The sequence below is a fragment of the Cottoperca gobio genome, chromosome 17 (assembly GCF_900634415.1).
Source record: "Cottoperca gobio chromosome 17, fCotGob3.1, whole genome shotgun sequence".
Lineage (NCBI taxonomy): Eukaryota > Metazoa > Chordata > Actinopteri > Perciformes > Bovichtidae > Cottoperca > Cottoperca gobio.
In genome coordinates, this window is record NC_041371.1 from 20,032,848 (window position 1) to 20,059,139 (window position 26,292).

The following is a 26,292-nucleotide window of genomic DNA, read 5'->3' on the forward strand; positions in this document are numbered from 1 at the left end:
GTATAGTTTAGTTTAGAACTTACAATAGTGTGTTAAAGATGGTTGTTGGTGGTGCAGTTTAACAACACTGATGTATTATAATGACAGGTCATACTTAGCAGCAGCTGATGTAATATTGGGTGAGTGAGTTGACTTTACAGTTTACAATTAACCTACTGTGGATTGTTTCGGCTCAAGACAAAACCACATACCCATTGTGCCACCACATGGTGAGACACCAATCTCACTTCAACAGGAAGCAGTGGGCTAGTTTGCAGACAGTAGTTTAGGCTTTCATACTCACCCACAAACTTACTCACTGTGTCAGTAAGACAAAACTACATTTGTAAAACAGTTTTCTTTAATTGGCTTATTATTAAAAAGGGCTCTAATTAAATTCAGCTTTGGTTTCAGCAAGTCCATGCATCGTCAACACTACTGTGCAAACAAGCTACATGTGCGTCTTAATGGGATATGCTACAACCTGCTAGTGACTACCCAAGACGTCCATTTCAATGTGTATACTTTTTACTTAAAAAAAAAAGACAAATAGATAAACAAAATCTAAGCATACGGAAGTAATTTCATTATATCCAATGATTAATAAAGATAACAAAAGGTACATAACATTTTGAGAAGCTACCAAGGAACTATTAGTTAATGAGTAACTTAATCCCATTTCATTAGTTAGTTGAAAAACGAGTAAGGAACGAATAAGGAATGACTTGATAATTGATGAGTTGTTATTGAGTACTTCCCTAACAATTCCTAATGGAGGACTATATAGTGGATATGAATGGGTTAATAGAGAACAGACTAGAAGATCCTTTATTGATGAATCATTAAGTAATATTAGCTCATGAATATCTGTAAAATCAGTGTCACAAAACTACCAACGACTCATTAATTACTAATTACTTAGTCTCTTATTACTTCATCATTATCTTAACATTTAGTTCCTTAACATACTCAGTATTATGTATTTGTTCCCGATTCTTTGTTTTATTAACTAATCATTAGCTACTGATAAAATGTAATTAGGAGTTTCTCATTAGCTAATAGTTAGAAGTAAGTTCGTCATTCCTTTCTCATTTGTTACCTGGCAACTACTCAAACATTTTCTGTACTTTTCATTGTAAAGTGTTACTGATAACAGCAGGGGATTTCTGAATCACACACTCATCATGCTAAACGTTTTCGCCACATATAAGTTGACACTCACAAGTCAACGGAACCTAATGTTTCCAATCTGCCAGCCAGAGTCCACCATAAGCCCTGTTGAGTCTCTCTGTCAGCTGCATGAGCAGTAGGTCCTGCACCCAGTCCCAGGTCACCCACAACTATTCCACTAAACTGTATTGGCAGTAACCCATTACCAAGCCAAATCCCACATCAGTCACATAGTGTCTGGCAAGCAGCAGCCTTGACAGGCTGACCAGAGCGGCCCAACCCACTACTAAGACCCACATGGACGCTGTGTCCACCAGCTGGGCGAGGAGGAACCGGGCACACATGGCCGCCCATGTGGCGTGGCCTGAGGGGAAGGAGTAGCGCTCAACGAAGAAGGCTTAGAGCAGGGGTAGCCAACGTCTGGTCGCCCGCAGAGACTACGTGAGTCGCCCGCAGAGCATGTTCTAAAAATAGCACTAGTCACCAAGAAGCTCCGTCTAAAATTTGTATTTAATTGTTTTGCTGGGTTTAAAAAAAAAATCAATAACACATTAATTATTCTTTATTTTAAAATGACAATATTGAATATAGAATTAAAAAAACAAAAATGTTTTATGTATGAACTCTCTGACCCTGTAAACTAAATCTCCATTTACCTTTTCGCTGAGACAAGCTAGCGGGAGCAGCTACGATGGGGCGCGAGGTGCGTTTTTACACTAAACATGGCAGAAAAGCGAAAGAAAACGAACTATTTTCAAAATGAATGGGAGGAAGAATATTTTTTTACAACACTGAAAGAAAAGTGTGTATGTCTCATTTGCGGGGCGACGGCAAAGCGGCACATTGTGGAGACACTTCGGTACGTGTCACAGAAGCTACCATGCTAACTAACTAACTAACTAACTACCAGCTGCAGCACTGCGGGCAGAACAAGCCGAGAGTTAAAGCTTTGGGCAGCAGCATCTCTTCTCACGAGGCCGGTGAACACGTCACAGAAAGCAACGGAAGCTTCATTTAGAGCTGCACATTATTTAATAAAGTACAAGAAAGCCTTTTCGGACGGAGAGGTCTTGAAAGGTGCAATGATGTTATTGAAAACACTAAGACGAGAAGAAAGGTTCCGATGTGATCGCCACTCTGCGATGTTACAAAGTTAGTGTTTGTACAAACAGGATATGATCTGAAGATGTGACAGTTAATGATTTCCTATAAAAATGTTACAGAAGTGATACTTTGTACTAAAATATAACTGGTGTGATTTTGAACAAAATGCTACAAATGTTCTCATTCATACAAAACTGTCAAAGATATTTACAAAAATATCAGATGTGATAACTGACTTTCAAATGTTGAAATAGATTGAGAACATACATAAATAATGTTGCATGTTTAAATATATCTGTGTTTCCTACCATGGTAAATCATTGTTAATAATTATTGTGAGGAATAATTAACATTAGCTTGTGATCAGACAGTCTCTTTACATGTATGAATATGTATTATGATTATTATTATTATTATTATTATTATTATTAATGATAATATCATTAAAGGTGCAATTAATATTATTCTAGAAGTTTGTGTCAAACAAGTAGCCCTTCGTATTACTCAGTAGCCTTGAAGTAGCTCTCAGTATCAAAAGCATCCAACATCAGAGCTGTGAGGAGAAAAGAGAGAGATACAACATCACCTATTCAAAAAAGGAACTGAGCTCACTTTTCTCTTTTTATAGTATTGTATACGTTGCAACTGACAGTTATCTCTGATTTATTTATCTAGACCTCTATGAAGAGCTGTCATGATAATTATGTTATCGATTTATTGTACAATATATGGACATTACCTCAGTAATCTTTATGTTATCGACTCAACGTACATATGGACATGACCTCATTATCGACAGCATTTTAGGCAACATTTCCTTACCATTATAGGACTTGGGCATCGCAAAGACAATGAGCATTTGTGTTAACAAAGCCTGACATTAGATTTAATTTATTGTGGAAAGTCCCCTTGGCTAGCGTCTATCTTATTTCCTATTCTATTTGATAAAAATGCAGTTAGAAATGGCAATAATACTTTAATAAATGCACATGAGTTTCTCATTGTTTAATGCTCATCAAATCTGCAGTTATAAATTATAACAATTGCTTTATTGTAATTGACTGAAAGAGCAAAAGGACAAAGCAAGTCAAAGCAAAGCAAAGCATGTATACATTATTTAACCACTAATACCATTAGTACTTAGAAACATCCATAAAGGGTGTCTCTTTAGAAAGTGTTACCATATTCTATTAAGGATCTTTAAGTGTATGTATTAAAGAATATGTGGATAATAGTACAATAAATGGTAACAATACCACAACTATTTATTTGTCTAAAAATCTCTCATGAAATTAAATGAGAAATGTGACCTCATTTATTATCTGTCAGCTACAGCATTTGCAAAACACATCCTATAAGCTGCTTTGCTGCCAAAAATAGCTCTGGAATTTTACCACAGCAGCACAATACAATATAACAGGGCACGACTTGATCTGAAAACTGTCAGTCGACGTGTCACGTGCACGTCTCAGTGGCCAAAGAGCTGAGTAAACATGCCATGGCTGCGCTGATGCCGTTTATCAGCCGAAAGCTTTACTCGTGTATTTTTGACACTTGGAGACTGATGGGGCTTTGGTCTGTTACGTCGTGCTATTTCAATAGCAATTAACATTATTCAGCTCAACAAAACCACATCAAGTGACGCCGAAATCGAGAAGTGTCTGATGGTTAGCCGCTGGTGTAACACCGGTTTATACCGTGTACTAACGACAGGTGCCGCTTGAAAGTGCTGTACTACTGTCAGACTGTCACACCACTAACATACATATGTCCCACAAATGTATTTTCTGTTTTAATTGACAGTGTTGCGCAACATAGCGCAGTTTCTCTAACATGGATGTTGTTAGCCGAGCCACCGCAGCCAGTCTGACTAATCAATAACAGAAATATAGAGCTGAATTAATAATAATTACTTTTAGCATGTTTAATAGTGAAATGCGATTACACATTATATACAACTCCGAGTATTGCAACATTAACCAGGCATATGCATATTAAATATCCACCATAAATACTTTGAATGAGTACTTGTTGCTATTCATCAGCTGTTTTCTACCGGCGCAGATTTGATAGACGGGAATTCTCTCACTATGATCCATCATCTGTCTGATATGACAACGTGTGTATGTAGTGAACACACCTGATAACTGGTATAAAAACACAACACGGTGTGCGCCGCTGGATCTGTAGAGATATGCTGGTGTTCAAAACGGCTCACGCCACAATGACAGCAAAAGGTATTTATTCAAAGTGTGGTGAATAATAAATAATATGTCCCATGTAGCCTGATAATAATAATAATAACAATAATAATAATAATAATAATAATAATAATAATAATAATAATAAGCTTTATTTGTATAGCACACGAATTGCAGCCCAAAGTGCTTCACAGCAAAAACATAACAATTAGTACAAGGACAGAATAAGAGCATTTACAGTACAATAATCACAGTGTAGATGTAAATGAGTCTGAAGTACCATTATAAAAATAGCCAAATTAAAATAGTATAAAATAGCAGATAAAATTGCAGAATTAAAATAATATAATATAGCAGAATTAAAATTGTATAAAAATAGCTGAATTAAATAGCAGCTAAATAGCAGCCTTTACACATTCTTTGACATTTTCATAATCCCTTTGTCTGTACTTTCATCTGTATTTGTCTTTGCAAATAATCCACATACTTTCTTCCTATCTCTAGTTCTCTGCTTCCTTCTCCCATAACATAAACTGTCTTTTATGTTCTTCCATTGTTTTCAATGCTTCAGATTTAATCTTTCTTTATCTTCTTTATCTAATCTTTAAGATGAGTGGGTTCACTGATATCTTGTTTTAGATCATAGCTGTCTAGTAACTTTTCAAGTTCAATAGTCTTCGGATCATTCTTCTTATTTACGTGAATATTTAGGTCTCCATGCAGGATTATTCTTTCACATCTAGTGATGCTGAGTGAAATCAGCTCTGAGAATTCCTCTAGAAATAGTGCTGAATATTTTGGTGGCCTGTATAATGTGATGATGAGCAAAGATAATTCTGCTTTAAGCTCAATACCAAGATATTCAAATGATGTAAATTCACCCAGGTCAATGTCATTACATACAAGCGACGCTGATAAGATAGCGGCAATCCCTCCACCTTTCCTATTTTGCCTGACTGCCTGATAGTATTTATAGTTTGGAGGACACGTCTCAGTCAGTGTTGCCACACTAGTAATGTTGTTTAACCAGGTCTCAACTAGAAACATACAGTGCAAGTTATTTTGAACTATCATATCATTAATCAAAAAAGATTAGGTAGCCAGTGATCTGACATTCAGAAGAGCCACTTTCAGCTGCAGGGAGTCTGTGACAGGAGTCAAAGCCGGTCCTGGCTGTGCACTGATATGTCTAAGATAACCAGACGCAGTGCGTGCTGAGCGTTGATTATTTAGTCTGGTAGTAGTCAAGACAGGAACGGCATGACCAGTTTGGGGGGGTAATGTCCTTGAGTGTCCATGAGCAGGCTTTTGGCATAAGCCGAGGGGGAGGTGCGGGGGACGTCTGGGAGGGGGGAGAAGAATGGGGAGTGATGGTGGGGTATGATGGTTTTGAGCGGGGGGTTATTTGAGGTTTCAGTTTAAGACCACCTTTCACCAATTTGTTCATCCTGTCGCTAAAAGGGAGGAAGGGAGAGGAAGATGAGGAAGAGGGGGAGGGGAGGGGGTAGGGTGTCCCAGTGCTACTCCACAAAATTTCAACTTCATCTATGTCTGTCGGTGGAGTTGAGGGACTGGGGTCCTTGGTGTGCAGGCTTGTTGTGGCTGGTACTGCAGCAAGGTCACTCCTGCAGTTGTTTGGACGTCATCATGGTGGTTATCTGGTGGTGTGGGGGATGGTGTCTCCTTGCATTTAGCCAAAGTTGGGTGGCTAATGGAGTGATCCATATTGGAAGCGAACAGTTTTTCTCCAGATCTGTTGAGAGAAAGTCCATTTCTTCCAAAAAGGCCTCTATGCTGCCAGAACATATTGAAGTTGTCAATAAAGTTCACTTTGTGCAGGGGACAGGCACCTGATAGCCACCTGCTGAGCCCCAGAATTCTGCTAAAACGATTCACTCCTGACCTGGCTGGTGGGATGGGACCACTGATGTATAGTTTCGATGTCTTTAGAGCCTACAACTTTTAGCAGTTCAGTAAAGTCATGTTTTAGTATTTCCGTTTCTCCCTTTGAGATATCATTATTCCCCGCATGAATAATAATCTTGTTCACATATTTGTGGACAGACAGCATTTCTGGAAGTTTTTCTGTTATGTCACAGATCATTTCATCAGGGAAGCAGTATGTTTTGGTATCTTTCTTACCGTTAATGTTAATGCCTGATACAGTAGAGTGGTCGATAATTAGCGTTGCTGGCTCAGTGATCTGTGGTCCTCTGTTCGGCGCACATCCTCGATCCGCTGTTTGCTGATCGTCCTCCGTCAGCTTCTGCTGTACTCTGCGTCTCGTTCTGCCCGAACAGCTGTAGAGACCTCAGTGGCGGCGGGGCATTCCTTGCCGTGTTCACTGCTACAATCCACGGTTGCGCAGCGGGGGTTGATGTGAGCCGTTGCCGGTATGATGGCAGCGGGGGCCAGTCTCTTTCTGTCATGTCGGGTTCTTCTAGTTTGTTAGGGGTGGCTTTAAGTCCTGCTCCACGCTTATTCCAGACGTGACTGTTCTCCGGGGCAAGCTGTAGCTTCACCTTTGGGGTCCATTGTATTGTTGTATCCTTCTCTTCTAGATGAAATATCTTTGCCTGAAGTACTGCAATCTTCTGTAGATGTCCACGGCAGTCCGTGCAGGGGGGCATATCCGTGAAAATTAAATTAATATTAGCAGAAAGATGCAAGCAGAGGTAAGCAGGGGCAAGAGGGGAAAGAGCAAGCAGAGAAGCGTCCGCACAGCGAGAAAGCAGGAAGTAAGTATAATGTATGTATGTGATCACATTCTACCATTAACCATGCGAACATAACACAAGTACTGTTTAGTTATTTGGCTCTAAATGTCTGTTATCGATTAGTCAGACTGGTGTTAGAGAAACTTCACTTTATACAATCCTTTATTTACGGCGCTATGTTGAAGCCTCTGACCACCATAGGCTTCACTTTGGAGTTGGTAAACATGTCAAACAATATTCAAACTGGCGTGCCAAATGCGAAGAAAACATTCTGGAAATACATGTGCATTTTAAATAAATAAAAGGCAATCTGTTGGTAATTAATGGTTTTAAGAAGCGGATACTGGACTGAATAAAGTTTATAATTAATGCGTAATTGGTTTGCAGGAATCCAAACCAATACCTCCCAGTGGAATAATGTTTAATGACCCACAATCTAAAAGTCGCTAACCCAGGGCCAGATTCAGCATGATCTCTTACTCCACCACACTCTCCCCCCGGAGCAGAGTGTACACAGTGCCGACGAGCCACGGGATGATATGCCCAGAGAACTCCATCAGCCTCACCAAGGGCCGTATGCTGACCCATGGAGACTCGTCACAGGCGCACAGTTTTAGCCCCTTGGACAGCCACAGATCTATCGCCAGCAAAAACCGGAGCGTTGTGGTGAATATCGGCTGGCTAAGGCTGACTGAAAAGTCTTCAGTTTGTGCTCCAGAGGAAAAGTAAGAACAGCTGGAGCCCCGGCGGCGGACATGGATGCCCGGTTCCCACACACAGTTCTACGGCAGCTATCCCGTCTGGACGTTGGTGAGGACATTTTCGTTTGACAAAGTGCCCACTGTACTCTATCTGTCCTTCTTTATCGACCACCTGTGGCCAGTAAACTCTTTAATCCTGCTGCGCTCCGACGAGAAACATCCTGCAAACTATGAGTCCGGATACAGAGGATAACGTCTTACCAGTTCAGAACAGGACTGCTCCAGTCACGTGGATACATTATAATTAACATGTAATTTAACACGCAGTTTTAAATGATAACGGTTTATTTTTTGAAGGGGAACTTTTAAAAAAAAATGCCCTTCCTGTAGGCTACAACTTCCGATTTTCTGATGACATTTCTTAATAATATATGAGCATTTCTCGTGGAGAAGAGCTGCACTTGGAAACCGGGTCATACGCGTGCGTAAATTGGTAATTTGGAAATATCGAGACAACTGCGCCAATTAATCAAAGCGCGCCCTGAACGCACCGCAGTTTATGAGTCAGATCATGGCCTATAATATTCTTCCTGTGCATGTCACAGTTGATGGTGATGTAAAAAGAGAAGTCTGTTCACAAGGAAGCATCCGCCTCTTCTTTATTTCACGCATATGTCATCTGAGCTGCTGCTGAACAGACGCAACACATCCACGGCCACACTGAATATGCCGGGGATGCTGCTCGGCGATGAGTTTCCTAATTTCGAAGTGGAGACCACTTATGGCAAAATTAAACTCCACGAATTTCTCGGTGATACGTAAGTAGGCTTCTTAAATATATGAATATTTTTGTTTTTTGATTCGTAGGATGATCGACAATTGAGTTCACACGAGTGGAAGAGAGTTGTGTCCAGTTCCTGTTACTGCTTTCTGACTTCTGCTTTAGAGCTAAATATATACTGTAATTATATAGGCCTATCATCTAAAAAATGTAACCTATAACGGTGGTATTGTGGCATATAAATGCATTTGTCAATCAGAATAATAATCTATAATGTGGTGGACACGTGAACCAACTGGCAGTTAATATCAGTTGCACAGCTGACCACATCATATGGCTGTTAATCAGATAGTGAGATGAGAGGTGGACAAAGTACTCTGATCTTTACCTTTTAGAAGTAGTAATACAACAGTGTAGAAATAATCAGTTATAAGTAAAAAATCCTGCATTCAAAACTTTACTTAAAAGTATTAGCATCAAATTATATTAAAGCACCAAAAGTAAAAGTACTCATTCTGCACATCGGCCAATTTCAGAATAATGTATGTTAAATAATTGTATTATAAATACTTATGCATTAACTTTGATGTTGCAGCTGGTAAAAGAGGAGGTTTTTTTAACCATATACCAACAGGTAACTTGTGAACCAAGATATCTGTAAAGTTGTATCTTAACCTGTAATAATACATGATAAATTATTATTTTTTTGTCCAAATCAAAAGCATCAGTAAGATCCCCAGGCCAGAGGTCAAACCTCAACCGCGTGTTGGTGCACAATCATATTGCTGACTTCATGAACAAAATATTCCCTTCAGTCTCTGTTTTTGGAACATTAGAGTCGTAGAGAGGTCACATCCTGTCAGTTTTGTGCCTTTCAGTGTCATACTATTGTGCAACCTAACAATAAGCAAGAACAGTAACCCCAATATTAAAGATGTCAGATGAGAGGAAATGCCGTCAGACTGAAACCTGTTTGAGAAACCTCAGATTTCATCTCCTCAATAGGTAATCAAAGACCCTGACTTACACCTAACAGCCTCACTGATCTCTCTTTTCCCTCCAGATGGGGAGTCCTGTTCTCCCACCCCAGAGACTACACCCCGGTGTGCACCACAGAGCTGGGTCGAGCTGCCAGACTGAGCAGTGAGTTCACTAAACGCAACGTCAAAATGATCGCCCTGTCCATCGACTGCCTGGAGGATCATCATGGCTGGTCCAAGGTGTGATACTTACATCATCATCACGTACAGAAGAAAGTTTATGACATACTGAGCATCAAAGTTTTGACTTCCTAGCTTCTGAAACTGTCATTTAGTGAGCTCTGTCTTCATGGTGAGCAAGCTGGTAAGCATAGCTTTTGCAGGTCAAAGGAAGACTAGTCTATTCTAAATTAGAAAAGGTCAAACATGTTACATATAACCATTCCATGACAACTGAACTTATATTTTAGTGTGTTAGTCATGTTAATGCGGTTGAAACTATGATTATGTATATGTACCAAGACTTTGGTTCTGCTGGATTCATTTGCAATTTCAGTGGAAAATGATGCTTGTCAAACGTATATTATGAAAGCAGTCTGAATACATTTAGTCAAGACTGCATCTATTGCAGTTCAAAAGTTGTTAGGCAAGTTTAAATGAGTAAACTGCATATTTCACCCAATTTGACCTGTACTGTGTGTGTTGCACTGCACGTACCATTAAATATGCTGTATCGTTGATATCACATGATATAGATGTTTATACAAGACAACCATCAGTGTGACTAAGGGCTTGTGTCTCTGTACAAACTAGGACATCCTGGCATACAACTGTGAGGAGCCTGCTTGCTGCTCGCTGCCCTTTCCCATCATAGCGGACAGTAAACGGGAGCTGGCAGTAGCCCTGGGCATGCTGGACCCAGATGAGAAGGATAAAGACGGCCTGCCGCTCACCGCCCGTTGTGTAAGAGTCTTCACAGTAAAAATCTGAATTCCCTATTTATAGGCAGTAGGGTTGTCACAACATCAGATTTCTTACATCATTATCGTGGCCTTTGTTTATTCTGCGTTTTCTCTCTTTTTTTGGCAAATTAATTAGAGTGAGGTCAGAGAGAAAGTAAGTACATAATTAAAAAAGGTGCTGATTGTTTACACCAGGGTTGCCCAAAGTATTCCCAGGTTCGATTTGCCACAGTCAGATGTTTCTAGCAACAACAAAAATATATATAATATATATATATAAATAAATTGCTGTTTATAACGTTTTCATTTTTTTGTCAATGAAAAATCTTATTTAAATATTAAGAATCCCTAATTATTAATGATTTTTTATAATCTGAGCACAGCAGGCAGAGTGACACTTGTGCAGGAAATCAGTTTGGCCTGAGTGACGTAAGAAACAAATGGAGCGGCAGAGACAGTGGCACACGGACTGAAGGCATTTCATTTAAGGGAACATGGGCCCCGAGTACCATTCTGCATCTTAACAATACAATAAAATACAATGGGTGTTTTGGCCTTCCAAGTGAAAACGTTTGGGCACCCCTGATTCCCACAATATTATCATACGTGTATAATTAACATGATATCAACATTTCATTTTTTTATATCACAGTTACCCTCAATACAAGTTTATTGTGACACCTTCATTAGGCAGCATGCAGACTTTATATCTACTCTCATGCCTATAGAATAATCAGTATTGTCTCTGTCTGTGTGTAGGTGTTCATCATCGGCCCTGACAAAAGGCTGAAGCTGTCCATCCTCTACCCGGCAACCACCGGACGCAACTTTGATGAGATTTTGCGAGTGGTGGACTCACTCCAGGCCACAGCAGGGAAACGAGTGGCCACACCGGCCGACTGGAAGGTATGCCGTAACTCTGAAAGTGACCTCAGCTTGTACCGATCACTTCAGCAGCTGACTGCAGAGATAACAGGACCTGCTGCCACGCAGAATAACCTAGTTTATTTTCTGTGTCTGTCTCCCTCCAGCCTGGGGACTGTGTGATGGTCCCTCCCAGCATGTCTGAGGAGCAGGCGGCCTCTTTGTTCCCAGCTGGCGTCTACACCAAAGACCTCCCCTCAGGCAAGAAGTACCTGCGCTACACACCCCAACAATAAGCACGGGAGGAGACAGCACTGATGTTCAACACTCACACTTATGTCACACTCAATCCAGCAGCTCTCAATCTGGGACTTGAAGACCCTTGAGTACTGCTCTGAGTACTGCTATTTAGTTTCCCTGCCAGGAAGACAAAATGCCTTAAGAAATGTGTAGGACTTTTCTAGATTGAGATTCTACAGTATGTACAACTCCAATAGTAAAAGCTGTAATGTTCAGCCTACTTTTATAAAGGGAGATTGTTTTTTGGAAAAGTAGAGGTTGAGAGATTTCTTTTTATATTTAAAGATGTAGAAAACGGTTTATTATATGCAGTATGGCAGTGGAAGTTTATATCTTGTAACAGTGGTACTATCAGGGATTGGATCACGTGTGTATGATTTACCCATGTACCTTTATTTTGCAAGAGGAAGTGGTTTATGGTGCTGGTTTCACAAAGGATGACGAGTGAAAACAAAAATAACACTATTGCCATGCATGTGTACTCATTTTATCTGACAGCTGTACTTCGTTAAACATAGTAAGATGCACATGTTTAAGTACGTGTGGAATTGACTACTCTCACTTGCCAAACTATACATTTCACGGAAAGATTTACTGCTACTCTAATGGTTGGGTGTCTGATGTACACATTTCCCCTGTGTGGGACAATAAAAGCAAAGAATGATTCGCAAACAATAAAATGGCCCCGTCGTGACTCGTGGACACTACCGTTCAGAAGAACCTGCAGGAGTGTGTCAGCTTTGGCCGGCAGCGCTCTCGCTGTCCCTTCTCCATCATAAGGTAGTTCTGTTTGAAGGCTGTTCACTCAGCTGTGCAGGATTTGGCGTTCCCCCCTCACCCTGTCGACAGCATCAGTGAAGAGCTTATCAACTTTGATCCTGGGGACGGCTGGCAACAGGCTCCTCTCTGTGACCAGCAGACAGGAGGAGTTAAGGACAGTGGAGGCATTGCAAACAGGAAATGGAAGATAAAATACAGATTAGACAGAACAAAGGACAAGCTGTTTAAAAATGAATGTCACTATGGAGTTGGAGCACACTCAATTATATATAAAAACAACACATTAGGTTGGAGTGACAGTCAAAGGCACTAGTTCTGTCATTTTCATTATTTATTAAGAATACATTTGAAGGTGACAGTACTTGGTGGTATTTGACTTTAGACGGAGCTGAGTGGTCACCCCATCCTATGATGTCATCACATCCACTCCTGCATCCCCCTCCTCTTCTTGGGTATTGCAGCAGTTGATCTAAAATGCAGACAGCTACAACCGCTCGTCTCCATGGAGGTCTTCTCTACTGTCATCTGCATATGTGAAGTGGAAACTCTGCCAACATTCAGATACTCAGAAGCAACTAAACAACTCGCCAGACATTCAACCTCAGAGCGCTGCTGTCCTTCAGGTTATTGAGAAAAAAAACTGGACCATTAATATTAAAAATCAGCAAGGTTAAGACTTCTGTTCTGGTTTCCAGTATGTGGATTTGTCATCACTATTACAGAGCGAGTCCCAGCAGCAGCGTCATGTCTGGTTCATAAGGGCCTGGTACTCCCTCTGGTGGGCGAACAGTCGCAGGAACACTTTGTTCTTTCTCTCATAGAAGCTGAGAAAAGAATGAAATGCAGAAAAATAATTACACAAATGTGATGAATCGAACTGTGAAAAAAGAATTCCCTCACGACCTGACCTGGACTGTGCTAGTTCAATATTACACATGTTGGTTACTTGTAACTCTATCAGCCTTTATCTATATGGGTACTTTACACATATAAAAGCAATACAATTTGTTTTCCTATTAGAATAAAAGCATACAATATACATATAGAAGATGTGAAAGGGTAGCACATCCCAGTGAAGGAGGACGAGCTACTAGCATTTCACTAATAATTGCCTCACATCGCAATAGATTCTAAAGATTGTCCATCTTGACTTTAAAATGTGGATGTGCTTTGTTTTTAAAAAAAAGGATTCATATTGAATTAAGCACTATATATATATATTTGATCCATTTATGTTTCTGTCCCACAGATCGTCACAGCAACCGTGACTTTCACCAAATATAAAAAAATGAAATCTCTTTGTCTCACCTCTGGAGCTCAGAGTCAGGCTGAACAACTTTCCCCACTTTCCCCATTCTCTCCATTGCCTCCTAAAACAAAAATTGCAAAGACAAATATCACTCAATAAATCATGTTATGCACATTCAGTTTGAGGCCGGCTGTGACCCAGTTATAGTATTAACACAAGCCAACTGCAGTGGTTTGTGTGCGGCTGGGTTTATGACTAATGCAGTGCAGGGCCTCTCTGCTGTCTGAACCTACCTAACCCAGTCAGTGGACTGTGTGCAGCTCACAGGATCAGTCACAACAACTGCCTACAGTAGTTATGGCTGGAAACGGGTTGACAGGTGCACACTAGTCCAAACAAAAACATCTTATTTTTAGTATATCTGGCTTAAAGGCTTGCCATTGTCTTGTGCTCTGATCTCCGGGACTGACACGCCATGGGATGATAGCTTGAGCAAAAGATTGAATCATCACTTTATATCTTAAAGACATGAATCTTCTCCAAGGCTGAAGCACTTTTGTATTCTGGTTCCACCCAGCAGATGGAGGCAGGGAGTCGGGGATAATGAGATCTGAGCTGCGTGCCTCTGGCTCGGCATTTAACGCTTTTGAGGTCAATTTTATTAGACTACAAAATAAGAAGATTGGATGGCAAACAGCTAAATATATTGCAAAATAAACACTTTTTAAAAGGTAATGCCACCGATTTCACCATGTTTACTCTTCATTAGGAGTACTACAGACTGTGGAAACTACTGTATAACGTCTGCTGTGGCTCTGGAAAAACTCAATTGTTTATTCTGGTTTGGCTTGAGACATTTTAACAGAAAGCCTGCGTTACAAACTGGAGGTGTGTGGTTTGAAAGAAGTGGCATTGAGAAGGCAGCAGCGGTCTAATGAAAGATGTTATGCAGTTGGGAAATGTAGAATCCAGTGTTTGTGAACATATGCAAATATTTTATGCTTTTGGGAAGCAAGTTGTTTAACGCAACACACACGTTACCGTTGTTTCCCAAGACCATAAAAGAGCAAATACAAATTCCTATTATGAGGATTCATTATGTGTATAAGTGTATTTCGATTGGAACACTACGACATGTACACCAGATCTGAGTTTAAGAGTAAATAAAGATACACTTTTGACAAAAAACAAACTTAGTTCAAATAGATTTAAAAAGAAAATCTACAACCTGTCCTCTAATTTCCCAGACATTTTAATAACGCTGACTCACCAGCAGTGGTCCATGTCGGACAGAAGTTTTGCATAGATATGAATCAAGCATGCATTTCCTTTTTTGTATTTCGAAAATGAAGTTGGAGAATAAAGTCCAACTTCCAATGTTAGTGCAAGACAGAAGAAAGAATATTTGTATTTTGAAAATAAAGTTGACATTTCAAGATTAAAATTGAACTTTTGAGAATAAGTTCTAGCCCATACACTGAAGTTCTACTTTATTCTCAAATGTCTTTATGCTTGACCCTAACTCTTCTGTACCAGGATACTTCTAATTATCAGTGCCAAATAAAAATAAACAAGAAGTCTCAAAAGCCTTTTTTTGTCTAAGCTCGTGTCACTTGTCTGCAGCCTGAGTGTGTGTGTGTGTGTGTGCCTGTGTGTGTGTGTGTGTGTGTGTGTGTGTGTGCCTGTGTGTGTGTGTGTGTGTGTGTGTGCCTGTGTGTGTGTGTGTGTGTGTGTGTGTGTGTGTGTGTGTGTGTGCCTGTGTGTGTGTGTGTGTGTGTTGTGTGTGTGTGTGTGTGTGCCTGTGTGTGTGTGGTGTGTGTGTGTGCCTGTGTGGTGTGTGTGTGTGTGTGTGTGTGTGTGTGTGTGTGTGCCTGTGTGTGTGTGTGTGTGTGCCACTCCACCTGTATGGTGCAGTAGTCCTGTGATGCACATGCACCCAGCACTGCTGCTCCTACTAACACCGCCTCCATCTGGTCCGGCAACACCACAGGCAATCCTGAAAAGGATGATATTGAAAAAAGTAGCATTAGCTAAACGCCTACATGGTCGATTCTGTAACAAAATAAATGATAACGTTTTTATGACATTATTTAATAGATTTGGGTAAAATGTCTGTTTCGCTAAATTGTCATTCACGACATCAAATCTGTCATCGTCCCATGTCACTGGTATTTTATACCTGTAGCATTGGCGTGAATCTGGACATACAGAGGGTTTTTGCTCAACCCGCCGCACAGGAAGAGGGTTGTGATGTCATGTCCTGCGTCTTTCATGGCCTCCAGAATATGAAGCGTACCAAGCTGAAATCAGATAGGAAAATAAAAGGTGAATCAGGTTAACAGGTAAACAACCTTGCTTCACCCTTTAAGGTACTAGGAGGTCAGACTGGAGTCATTGTAAACCAATAGAAATAGTCGACTCACAGCGAGGGCTTGTAGAGTGGCCAGATAGAGAAGGGCCAAGTCATCCAAGGTTTGAGAGAGTGGCAGTCCGATCACCTGCGAAACAGTAGTGAGTCATTCGTGAAAGGTCTCAGTGCTGAGTCAGGAGTCGTCAGAGGATTGCGTTCACCAACAAAAGGGATGGTGAAAGCAGAGTCGTCCATTGAGGGTCTGGTATCTCCAATCAGCAGTGATTCAGTGGAAACAATCACCAGTTCTCTGCTTCCTGGAAATACTGATATGGACTTAAAACAATAATTAGCTTACTGACCACAGGAATCATTTCAGTGGCTGGACTGTGACGCACTTTCATTTTGAGTGCCAAGTTCATTCTTTGCACTGACAAAATCCTAATACTTTTGTGAAATCATTTAAAGTATATGGAAACTGAAAGGTGATCTTTGCAAACCAAGAACAATACTGACTCTGAGGCTGAACCTGCTTTGTGTAGTTAGCTGGTTTAATACGCTGCTAGCTAAGTGCATTGTGAATTGATTTAGTTTTAAAGGTTTTGCATTTGTGGAAATACTTGAGTTTATTTCTAAGATTTGAAAGATCTGTGCTTTATGTACGCAGCTGGAGCCTGGAGCTAACTCAAACAGCTAGCCTGGTTCTGTCCAGATTCTAAAATTCTCCTAAGGCTCACTAATTACCCAGTTATCTCTTTAGTGTAATCCGTACACACAGAACATTCACCGACAACAACAGTTTGTGGTTTCAGGGGACGGTCATATAGCTAGGCTAACCGTTCCCCCTGCGTCCAGTCTTTGAGCGAAGCAACAATCGGCTTCTTGGGAGAACTTACGACTTGCTTTGCATTATTCATATGCTTTGCTAATTATATTTCTTTATATACTAAAATGATAAGACAAATATTGGCTGGAAGTGCAGTAAATAAACTCAACCAATTATTTGAACAATTATATCACAAGTCAGGAGAAGTTTGGCCTCGTGTTCCCTCACCATGCCCTTCAGGGTCGGGTCAGCCAGGGGCGACCTGTTCCCGTGGAAGTCCGGCCACACATGGAGACTGGAGCCCAGCAGGTCCACAGCAGAACGGGAGTCAGCCATTGAACTCAGGTGGCTGTTCAGGTAGTTGTAGATGTTCTCGCCATTAAAGGGGAATCTGGGAAAATCACAGTATGCAAATAAAGAGTCCGGTCACAGCAGGAGAAGCACATTAACGATGGCTTCCAGTAAGCATGGACAGTGTACCAGGGCTGTTTTACTCATCTCTAAGTGACTGAAAAATCTAACAATTTATTAATTTAGCAAATTGTCAAGTTGTATAGAATACACAACCTTCCTCAGCTTCCAATCATCCCAGAGCTTACTGAACATTATCATGCGTCAGCTGGACAGGGATGACGGCTGTGTTAGAATGTTTTTGAGAGATGCAGCAGTAAATGCATCAGCTGACCTCTGGCGTGCCTGTTCCTGGAGCTGGATGTAGGAGGCGTGGCCCTTCACCATGTGGTCCATCTGAGGGAGGAGACAGCAACACAGTTTCACAAAGGATTACAGATGACACAGCTGATGACATAAAGGCTTATGATGCTGCAACTGCTGTTTATTTTCACGATTAAAAAGATATTAGTTAAACATTTAAATCTGTAAAATGTCAAAAATATTCACACATTCTGAAATAGACAGACAGCATGTAACCCTTGTGTCTCACTGTAAAAACGTGTTCTAATATCCTTAGAGGACTAAAACGTCTTTAAATATTATTATTTTCCACATTCAGTGTGAAAGCCAAGGCTTCCCGTGACTTATGATATAATATGACATTGATCAAAGTATGGGTTAAGTTTATTTACTGTCTTATCATTTTAGTATATAAAGAAAAATAATAAGTATAGCATAAAATCTTTTAATCAATGTCAGTACTGATAACTACCAAATATTAATTTTCAGAAATGTAACCCTTTAAAAGCCACTTTGTTTACATAATGCCACCGCTGTTTTTTTATGAATAAAAACCCACAAATATTGATTTATTGTCTGTATACTAAATGCACCGTCTGTGATATGTTAATGATAAGCAACATTTATTTTGATACATTGTGAGTGCAGGAAACCAGGAACATAGAACAAACCACAACCACACATTTTAAAAGCCCCTGGCTTTAGATTGAAAGATTGATGTAATAGAATGCATGACTTTATGATTTTTATGCTGTACCGGTCGAGGGATTGTGGGCTTTTATGGATCTGAGTGTGTGTGTTTTGGCATTTTGCCTTGTTAGAAAGCTGACAGTAGTAATAAAGATCCCTGACTACAATCTTGTGGGGATGTTGCTTTAACTGATTTTAGACTGATAGCCCACCAAAACTCTCCCAGATTTAATAGTTTGGGCAAAAATGAAACAAGAATCAAGAGGCAGGTGTCTGTTTGAAGAGTTACTCGTTAATGGAAATATGAATTAATAAACTACTTTTTATTATAGACTTAATATAGGAGCTGAGGTTCAACTTCCAAAATAAATTAAAATACAAAACTAACCCATGCCAAAATCTATGCCATATGCATTAACACAACCAAAAAGCCAAAGATGTCCCTAGGGGGCTTTGTGTGTTATGTGTCCAGATGAGTCACGTCTGGGTGTCTGTTGTGTACTTTCACACATTGTATACATTTAGTCTCTAACGGCACAGTTTTCTGTTGATTCATAGCAGAATGCGGGTCAATCCTTCATAAAGCTCGACAGTGGACTGACCAGCCTTCCTGTAGCACTCTGTCCTCCCTCGTTGAGCCACATGCCAGGCACCATGGCAGACAGGCAGGGCCCCCACACCCCCGGCACAAACAGAGGCTGCTCGCTGATCTGATGCACATGAAAGAAAAATTAAAGCTAGCACTGTATATCACACCAGCGATCTACAAGAGATAGGGATGTCTCTAGTAAAAGCACCAACAGAAATACTGCAATGCAAACAACTACAGTTTCAATTTAACATACAACTAATTATAAATACAAGTCCTACATTTCAGTAAAACATGATGCATGTAAAAATGACTTGAAGAGAAATTCCAGGTGGCCCGATCATCAGCATCCATTTATGTGAAAGGTGAATCATCAGTTTACTTTTAAAGGATTGCATACCTGTGTGTTAGTATCAGCTAAGTTTTAAATCAGTTCAGAAAAAGTGTGCAAGCGTCAGAAAGGTCATCGGGGAGTTCACACCATATCTATGCTGTGCTTAATTGAAGAGCATTTTCAAGTCACACAGCAGGTGAAACGTAGCTGTAAACCGCTCACCGCCATGTGACAGGTTGATGTCCCACAGATCATCGCCATGCGTGAGGTGATCGGCTGGTCCTCACAGGGCAAGTGAAAGCCTTTCACATCTGCACCTATCACACCTGGAAATCACACATTTAAATCATGTTTCATCAACATCGGAATGTTTTATTTTGCAGGGGGAAAACACACATGAATATTCTTTTAAGTACACAAACTCCTGTTAGAGCCCGGTCAGGGACAAATCACAACGATTAGCAGATGAAAAGCTTTAAATCCTTCTCCAACCTTCACATGGAATGCAGCACTGACACTAACTGCTGGAATAATGTTTGTTAAGCTGGTTTCAGTTTAAGGTTCATCTACGCGCAGGGGGCAGGGGGGCGTGCATCACCATGACATGCACGACAAGTAAAAGTGCAGAGTGTTTCAGACTCTGACTGATACGACAATGTGTGATGGGCAGAGGTCGCAGCCAGGGGTCAGAGGTCAGAGTTCATGAGCAGTTTATCTCCCAGAACAAAACCAGATGGTTAGGATTTCTGAACCGCTGCCCTGAAGCGAACAAAGTGCTCACAGATACAGTACATGGCAGCATTAAGAGCAACTCTTCAAACAGACTCCTGCTTCTTCATTCTTATTTCATTAATAATCATATCAGTTAAAGCAACACCCCTGCTTGAATTGTAGTCAGGGATCTTGATTACGACTGTCAGCTTTCTAACAAGGCAACAATGATCAGTCTACTGGCTGAGAGGACCATGTTCCCTGGACCACTAAATTGTAAATGTAAGTTCGATAAACCACATTTTATATTCCTATTTTCAATGCAATTGTTCGCTGTCGTAAACTGTGAAATGCTGCAAGAAACTCAATCACGTTCATAATTACGTTTGTTCAGGGCGACCATGCGACCATTGCATGATGACAAAGAAACTGCTCTGCCATGAATGTAGTGATGGATTATATTAAGGGAGTTTTTCAGTTGCAAGGTACGCCACTGATGGCGCGGCGCTGTATTGTACCTCTTTATATGAGGCTTTTTGTTTCTACTATAAATGTTTTGTGCTGGTCAGGAGGTAAATATATTGAATCATTGTTTGAGAAAGCAGTGGTTTAGAATGAGCCTTTTGCTTTTGGGACACTTCATTGGCTTTGCTCAGGTGCCACTCGGGTCAAAATGTTCGACTTTGTGCACGTCTATCTAGTGTTGACCTTCTCCATCACCCCAATTATGACACGAAATATTAACATTTTAACCAGTTTCATAAGTTTATTTATGGTTCTTAGGAGTGGATGAACATCTCTATTTTTGACACCCCAGGAGATTCATCTTACACCCACGCGAGACCAAAATGTCAACTTTAGACATAAACATTAAATCTTCTGCCTTCCTCCTCCCTTTTTAGTCTTTTGAAGTCTCAAGGTCCAGTAAGGTTGTTAAACATACAGTACAGTTGCTCTGCACACCTTACTGGTGACACAGTTCATATTTTTTAAACGTTTGACTCTCCAAGCCGTGTGGAACCTGCAAAGTAATGAAGCTGAGAATCTCTTTTACTAAATTTAGAGAGAAGAGTGGTTTAATAAACAGATTTGGGATGTAATACCAAGTCCTCCAGCGTGAGCGTCAATGAGAGAAGCACCAACTGCAGTTCCTGGCTCCAAACCCAAATGTGCTGCTGCCTCCTGGGTGAGGCCGTCCGCCAGCGGGCTCCCCGGAGAGCACGTCTCGCTGCCTGGATGACAGAAAACAGATTCAATAATGAAAGAAGGACTCTTGTGTAGATCACGGCATGAACGCTTTGTGGAATTAATTAGCAACCTTTTCAGATTTGATTAAAATCTTACAATATACAATAAGATGTTAATGTCTTTAACCTATTTTGGAAAAGTTGTTTTCCAGGAGATCCTCCAGTCCCACGCTCGTCCAAAACCCAGCATCCCATCCTTCTGGAGGGCAATAAGTCCATTTACACACCAGAGTACATAAAGACCTGCGAAACATTGCAGAATAGTAGTGATGATGGACAATCATTATGATTTATTAACATAAAAACATACAATTAAAATGCTCTGCTCAAAGCCACCAGACTCCAGTCAGACATCAGACAGTCATTTAACCTGGCTGATCTTTGTAAAAACACACTTCATTCAAACTCCACAGAAACAAAGTAAAACTCATTGAATGTGAAAGGAGTGTATCGCCTATTTGAGCGGGTTTTCCCACGTTTAACAAACCTGCATACACGGACTAAATGTTGGTGGGAAAAGGGTGTAAGATGTCTCATAACACATTCATTGAAGTACATGGGGTCACATTAACAGTATCTGGTGAAGGCCACAGTTTGTTCACGACAAGCCTGTTCTTTAAATCGTCTTTTAAATAGAAGTTTGCTTCGACGATGTTTCGTCGCTTAGCTTCACCTTATTATAATACTGCAGTCACAAACAACAATTTAGGTCGCTGCCAACGGTGAACCCTTTTAATTCATGTAACAAACACATATTACACGTGAAAATAATGAACAGATGAAGGTTGAAACACAGCTCACCGTGTCAAAGAGCCGGTGGCCTTCCAAGACAGGAAGTCTGGAAGGTCGAAAAAGTGAGCAGCTTTGTTCCAACAGCGTTCTCTCAGGTTCTGATTAAAAAACAAGAGGAATGTGACGCTTATGATCAGTGAGTAATGACAGACCTTAACAAACCACTTTCAGGCAGCTTCAGATGCCTCTCAAGAAAAAGGCTCAACTAAAACTGAAACCACACACACACACACACACACACACACACACACACACACACACACACACACACACACACACACACACACACACACACACACACACACACACACACACACACACACACACACACACACACACACACACACACACACACACACACACACACACACTGACCAGCCAATACAGAGAGTGACAATAAAACATAGAGATCAAGGGTCCCGTGGTGACCTCGCTCACCTCTCACCTCTTTCAGCCAGAGCAGCTTCGGGGGTTGCATCTCTGGTGACATGACCCCTCCCACCCTGCTCAGGACCCTGTGGCCGGCGTCGGTGATACGAGTGGCCTGCTCTTCAGCGCGATGGTCCATCCACATCACCACGTTCCTTTGTCGGTCACCTGGGAAAGCCAGGAAGAGGAGGAGAGATGATCAGGTTTTAGTGAAAGCAAAGTGCAAATAAAGTATATCAAATAGCAGCTGATGCTAAGTTTCTTTTCAATTCCGATGGCTTCCAACAATTATGAAAACAAGATATATGAGATAAAACGATTATTGTGCCATATTCCAAAAACAAATGTATTCTTATATATTATTTTATAAATGTAATAATTAATATTTAGTAGTTTTCAGTATGTTGTGCAGGTGCACTAACGTTACAACGTAGTTGATCTTAGGTATTTTGTACTAAATGTATTTGTGTTTTTTATTTTTACATTATGTATTTAAATGTGTATATTTGTGTATATATATATAATTTTTTTTTAAATGTTATGTTTCAAAAATCAGTGATCATGTTAAATAATCGTGATCGCAATAATTACTAAAATAATCGTGATCATGACTTTTCCCATAGCAGCCCTAGAAATAGTTCATGATGTAATTCTAAGATTAAATTGGCCTATTAGAATAAACAAAACTGTTGCGGTATACATGTGATATCTAGGCAGCAGATAATCAGTCATTTAACCGGAGTACCTGGGTCCTGACCTGTGTCCATCTTGCTTAATTGAAAAAAGAAAACATGAATCCCCACCAACTCCAGGGGTTCTGTTCTGTAGCTGACCCTGACCCTGACCTCTGACCTCGCTGTGGAGGAGGGGCTTTTACCTTCAGGGATCAATTAAGTATCCCATTACATTAAACTAAAACAACTTGTCCAAGCAAAACTCAACTACTCAAAGGTTTCATGCCAAAACGCCACAAAAAATCCATTCTAGTAAAATTGGAAATTCAGCATTTCAAAAACATAATTAATTCCACCCTTAACAACCCACAATAAATGACTTATAGTATAGGTGTTTATACATTAGGGATGTGACGATAGAGGACTGCGATAAAAAAACACTCTGTTATTACTATCTTCACATGAGTCTTGTAAAAAAGCTGTTTAGCAAAATGTATATATGTGGAGTCATCATGTAATACAGAACAGACTCATAATGTTGCTATTTAATAATAATAATAATAATAATTTGTATTTATAAAGCGCCTTTCAAAGCTAAAAGCAAGTCTCAAGGTGCTAAAAAATGTTATTATTTAAAAATTGTTATTATTTAAAAATGTTATTATTTAAAAAATTGTTATTATTTAAAAATTGTTATTATTTAAAAATGTTATTATTTAAAAAATGTTATTATTTAAAAAATGTTATTATTTAAAAATGTTATTATTTAAAAATGTTATTATTTAAAAAATGTTATTATTTAAAAATTGTTATTATTTAAAAAATGTTATAATTTAAAAAAAATATTATTTAAAAAATGTTTTACTAGTTCTTGTTCTATGCAGGGAGACCTCGTGATTTATGATTACCTTATTTAAGATAGTTATGGTCTGATTTTCACTAAAAAAGGATGTTCAATAAGAAAAAGTGAGTATCTGTGATGCACTAAAACTATTAGTTTCTTAACACAATGTCAGGCTAAATTAATATTTTGGTCAGGAAATGTTCAGATCCTCCCATGTCTAATGTACATGGTGCTTTCCTGAAGCAAAGCATATGAGTGATGAGTGCGGAACAAAGGCTATAAAAGGAAAGAAATGTTTCACTTACCATCCTGACTGACTGGCACAGGCTGGAAGCTTTGGTCCAAAACCACGAGTGAGCAGGTGGCATCAAAGCCCATCCCTCGTACCTGACTGCTGTCCACACCTTGGGTAACTCTCTGGAACAAATATCAAAAATATAATATAATGAGTGTGAGCGTGAGTGTAAGAGAGTATGTATAAATATGCAGGCACTGCATCATAGTTCAACATACGTTGTGTGACATAATAATAATAATAATAATAATAATAATAGGAATGAATCCTGATTTCATTTCCCAAACGATCAGCATGTTTGAGTGACACAGACACAGATGTCCTCGTCCTCTCAGCCAGTGATTCCACACCAGATGAACTTGTACCCCAGAGAGTACCTTTACAGTTGACAGGGGATATTTGGAAAGATGTGAAGCAGCTCAACTACGTTGAAAATACAATATGTGATTTGCAAAAAAGAGAGATACACATATTTGTGTTTAGAAAAAATAAACATCCAAAATGAATTACGAACTGGCGTGATGCCGATGTTTCATAAATGTATATGTTGACATTGAGAGCACATGAAAGTTAGCAAGATAGCAGAGAAGTAGAAATAGTATGATAAAAGTAACAGAAAAATTATTGAAGGAGTAAAAGTAATTCATAAATAACTATTACTAATTAGCTAAAAGTACTGGATAAACTATTGAAATATTAGCAACAAGTATTGAATAACCAGATTAAATATTAGCTAAAAGTAATATATAAACGGTTGATATATTAGCTTAAATAAATAGATAAACTGTTGAAATATTAGCTTAAAGTAATTTAAATAGTTGCCATATTACTAAAAGTAATGGCTACATGGCTGACATAATAAGCTAATAGCCTAATGGATAAATGGTTGAAGGGTCCAGCTCCTGCCTCAGTGGTACTAGCTAATGTAGTGGGAATGCAAACATGACCAAAAATGTAACAACGTTTCTTCTCATGTTGTGTTACTTCACCTGCACTTTCACAGCACACTTTGGGCTGTAAGGTCTCCCTACCTTGACAACTGTGCAGCATTTGTCCCAGATCTCAGTGGAGGACTGGACATAGTGGTCAGTCTGGGGCTCCCAGATGCTGATGGGCTCCTCTGCAGTGCTCTTCAGCAGGCCGGCCCTGGTCACCAGTGCAGCCCTCACACTGCCAGTGCCCACGTCCACCCCAACATAGTACACCTCTGTCATGAGGAGAGCTGGGGGGCAGAGGACCCAAAGGTTGATTATTAACCAGGGTACACTGTCAATATGTAATGAACTGTTTCGAAATAGATGCAAGGAAACCCAGATATCAACGCATGTATTGTTAATTTGCTTTAAAATGATTTCATTTGTATGTGTTGACGCATCAGACACTGAAATCGTCCTCAACTGAATATAATAACACTCCAGCAACAGAGATTTCCGACCAATGTACAATGCACACAACAGACTTTAAGAAACGCAGAGGACATTTTCACACCAACTAGAACAACATCTCCGAACTTACCGTCGGATCAAAATCTCATTTCAGCGCAGAAAACAGTGTGAGAACACAACTCTTAGGTTTCTGAAAAGCGTACTTTGGCTGGAGTCGGTGGCAGCGACGGAACGCGAAACAGGCCAAAAAGGACAAAGTCGATTTGTTCTTCTCCTGAGCCGTGTGTAAAGTCCGCAGCAAGTCAAGTAAGCACCGTGGTTTATAATAACTATTTAATATTATATGGGTATGATATGACACTTAAAAACATATTCCTTTTAAATTAAAGTGGTCCAATCATAATCATCATTTATCATAAGAAGTATTCATGGCCCGGATCAAAGGGTGCTGGGGCAAAAATGAGGTTGATCAAACGAGCAAAGTGGAAACTATAACCCGAGTCCCAGACCTCTAGGGGCCCCAGAAGCCCCAAATGTACTGGTAATTACATGTACATCTTTTTATAGTTTGGAACATTAGTTTCTATTATTCTCTCAAGATGCATATTCCTTAATAAAGCTGTGTTCAATCGTATTATTACCACA

At 39.9% G+C, this 26,292-nt stretch overlaps 2 protein-coding genes and 1 pseudogene across 3 annotated transcripts; 1 reads left to right on the forward strand and 2 right to left on the reverse strand.

Moving 5' to 3' along the window:
- Positions 1–1,214: 1,214 nt before the first annotated feature.
- On the reverse strand, positions 1,215–8,451 carry LOC115022419 (phospholipid phosphatase 6-like; annotated as a pseudogene).
- Positions 8,452–8,521: 70 nt separating this feature from the next.
- Positions 8,522–12,439, forward strand: LOC115022445 (peroxiredoxin-6-like). Its single transcript, XM_029453421.1, has 5 exons — positions 8,522–8,690; positions 9,717–9,873; positions 10,447–10,596; positions 11,355–11,501; positions 11,627–12,439. The coding sequence occupies exons 1-5, from the start codon at positions 8,545–8,547 to the stop codon at positions 11,753–11,755; spliced, it is 729 nt and encodes a 242-aa protein (XP_029309281.1). The 5' UTR covers positions 8,522–8,544; the 3' UTR covers positions 11,756–12,439.
- fggy (FGGY carbohydrate kinase domain containing) lies at positions 12,014–26,085 on the reverse strand. 2 transcript variants are annotated; one of them, XR_003833887.1, is made up of 17 exons: positions 25,778–26,085; positions 25,294–25,484; positions 24,273–24,384; positions 22,466–22,617; positions 22,030–22,118; positions 21,356–21,471; positions 21,085–21,213; positions 19,493–19,596; positions 18,950–19,057; positions 17,650–17,711; positions 17,193–17,355; positions 16,212–16,286; positions 15,968–16,088; positions 15,690–15,784; positions 13,848–13,909; positions 12,902–13,363; positions 12,014–12,665 (listed from the first exon to the last, which is right to left on the reverse strand). XR_003833887.1 is itself a non-coding variant. In XM_029453420.1 (16 exons), exons 2-16 carry the CDS (start codon positions 25,474–25,476, stop codon positions 13,282–13,284), a joined length of 1,653 nt encoding a protein of 550 aa, XP_029309280.1. In that variant the 5' UTR covers positions 25,477–25,484; positions 25,778–26,085; the 3' UTR covers positions 12,014–13,281. The 2 variants fall into 2 exon arrangements, 1 of the variants encoding a protein (XP_029309280.1); XM_029453420.1 differs by having other exon boundaries at positions 12,014–13,363.
- Positions 26,086–26,292: the final 207 nt, after the last annotated feature.

What these genes read in the sequence shown, in the direction of transcription:
- fggy (XM_029453420.1), bottom strand. Translation starts at nt 25,476, where the DNA reads ATGACAGAGGTGTACTATGTTGGGGTGGACGTGGGCACTGGCAGTGTG. An exon ending in GCCACCGGCTCTTTGACACG is followed by an intron (nt 21,472 to 22,029) that starts GTGAGCTGTGTT and finishes AATGTTTCGCAG; the next exon opens with GTCTTTATGTACTCTGGTGT. An exon ending in ACCCGACCCTGAAGGGCATG is followed by an intron (nt 16,287 to 17,192) that starts GTGAGGGAACAC and finishes ACTGTTTCGCAG; the next exon opens with GTGATCGGACTGCCACTCTC.
- LOC115022445 (XM_029453421.1), top strand. Translation starts at nt 8,545, where the DNA reads ATGTCATCTGAGCTGCTGCTGAACAGACGCAACACATCCACGGCCACA. An exon ending in ATCATCATGGCTGGTCCAAG is followed by an intron (nt 9,874 to 10,446) that starts GTGTGATACTTA and finishes TGTACAAACTAG; the next exon opens with GACATCCTGGCATACAACTG. An exon ending in TGCCGCTCACCGCCCGTTGT is followed by an intron (nt 10,597 to 11,354) that starts GTAAGAGTCTTC and finishes GTCTGTGTGTAG; the next exon opens with GTGTTCATCATCGGCCCTGA.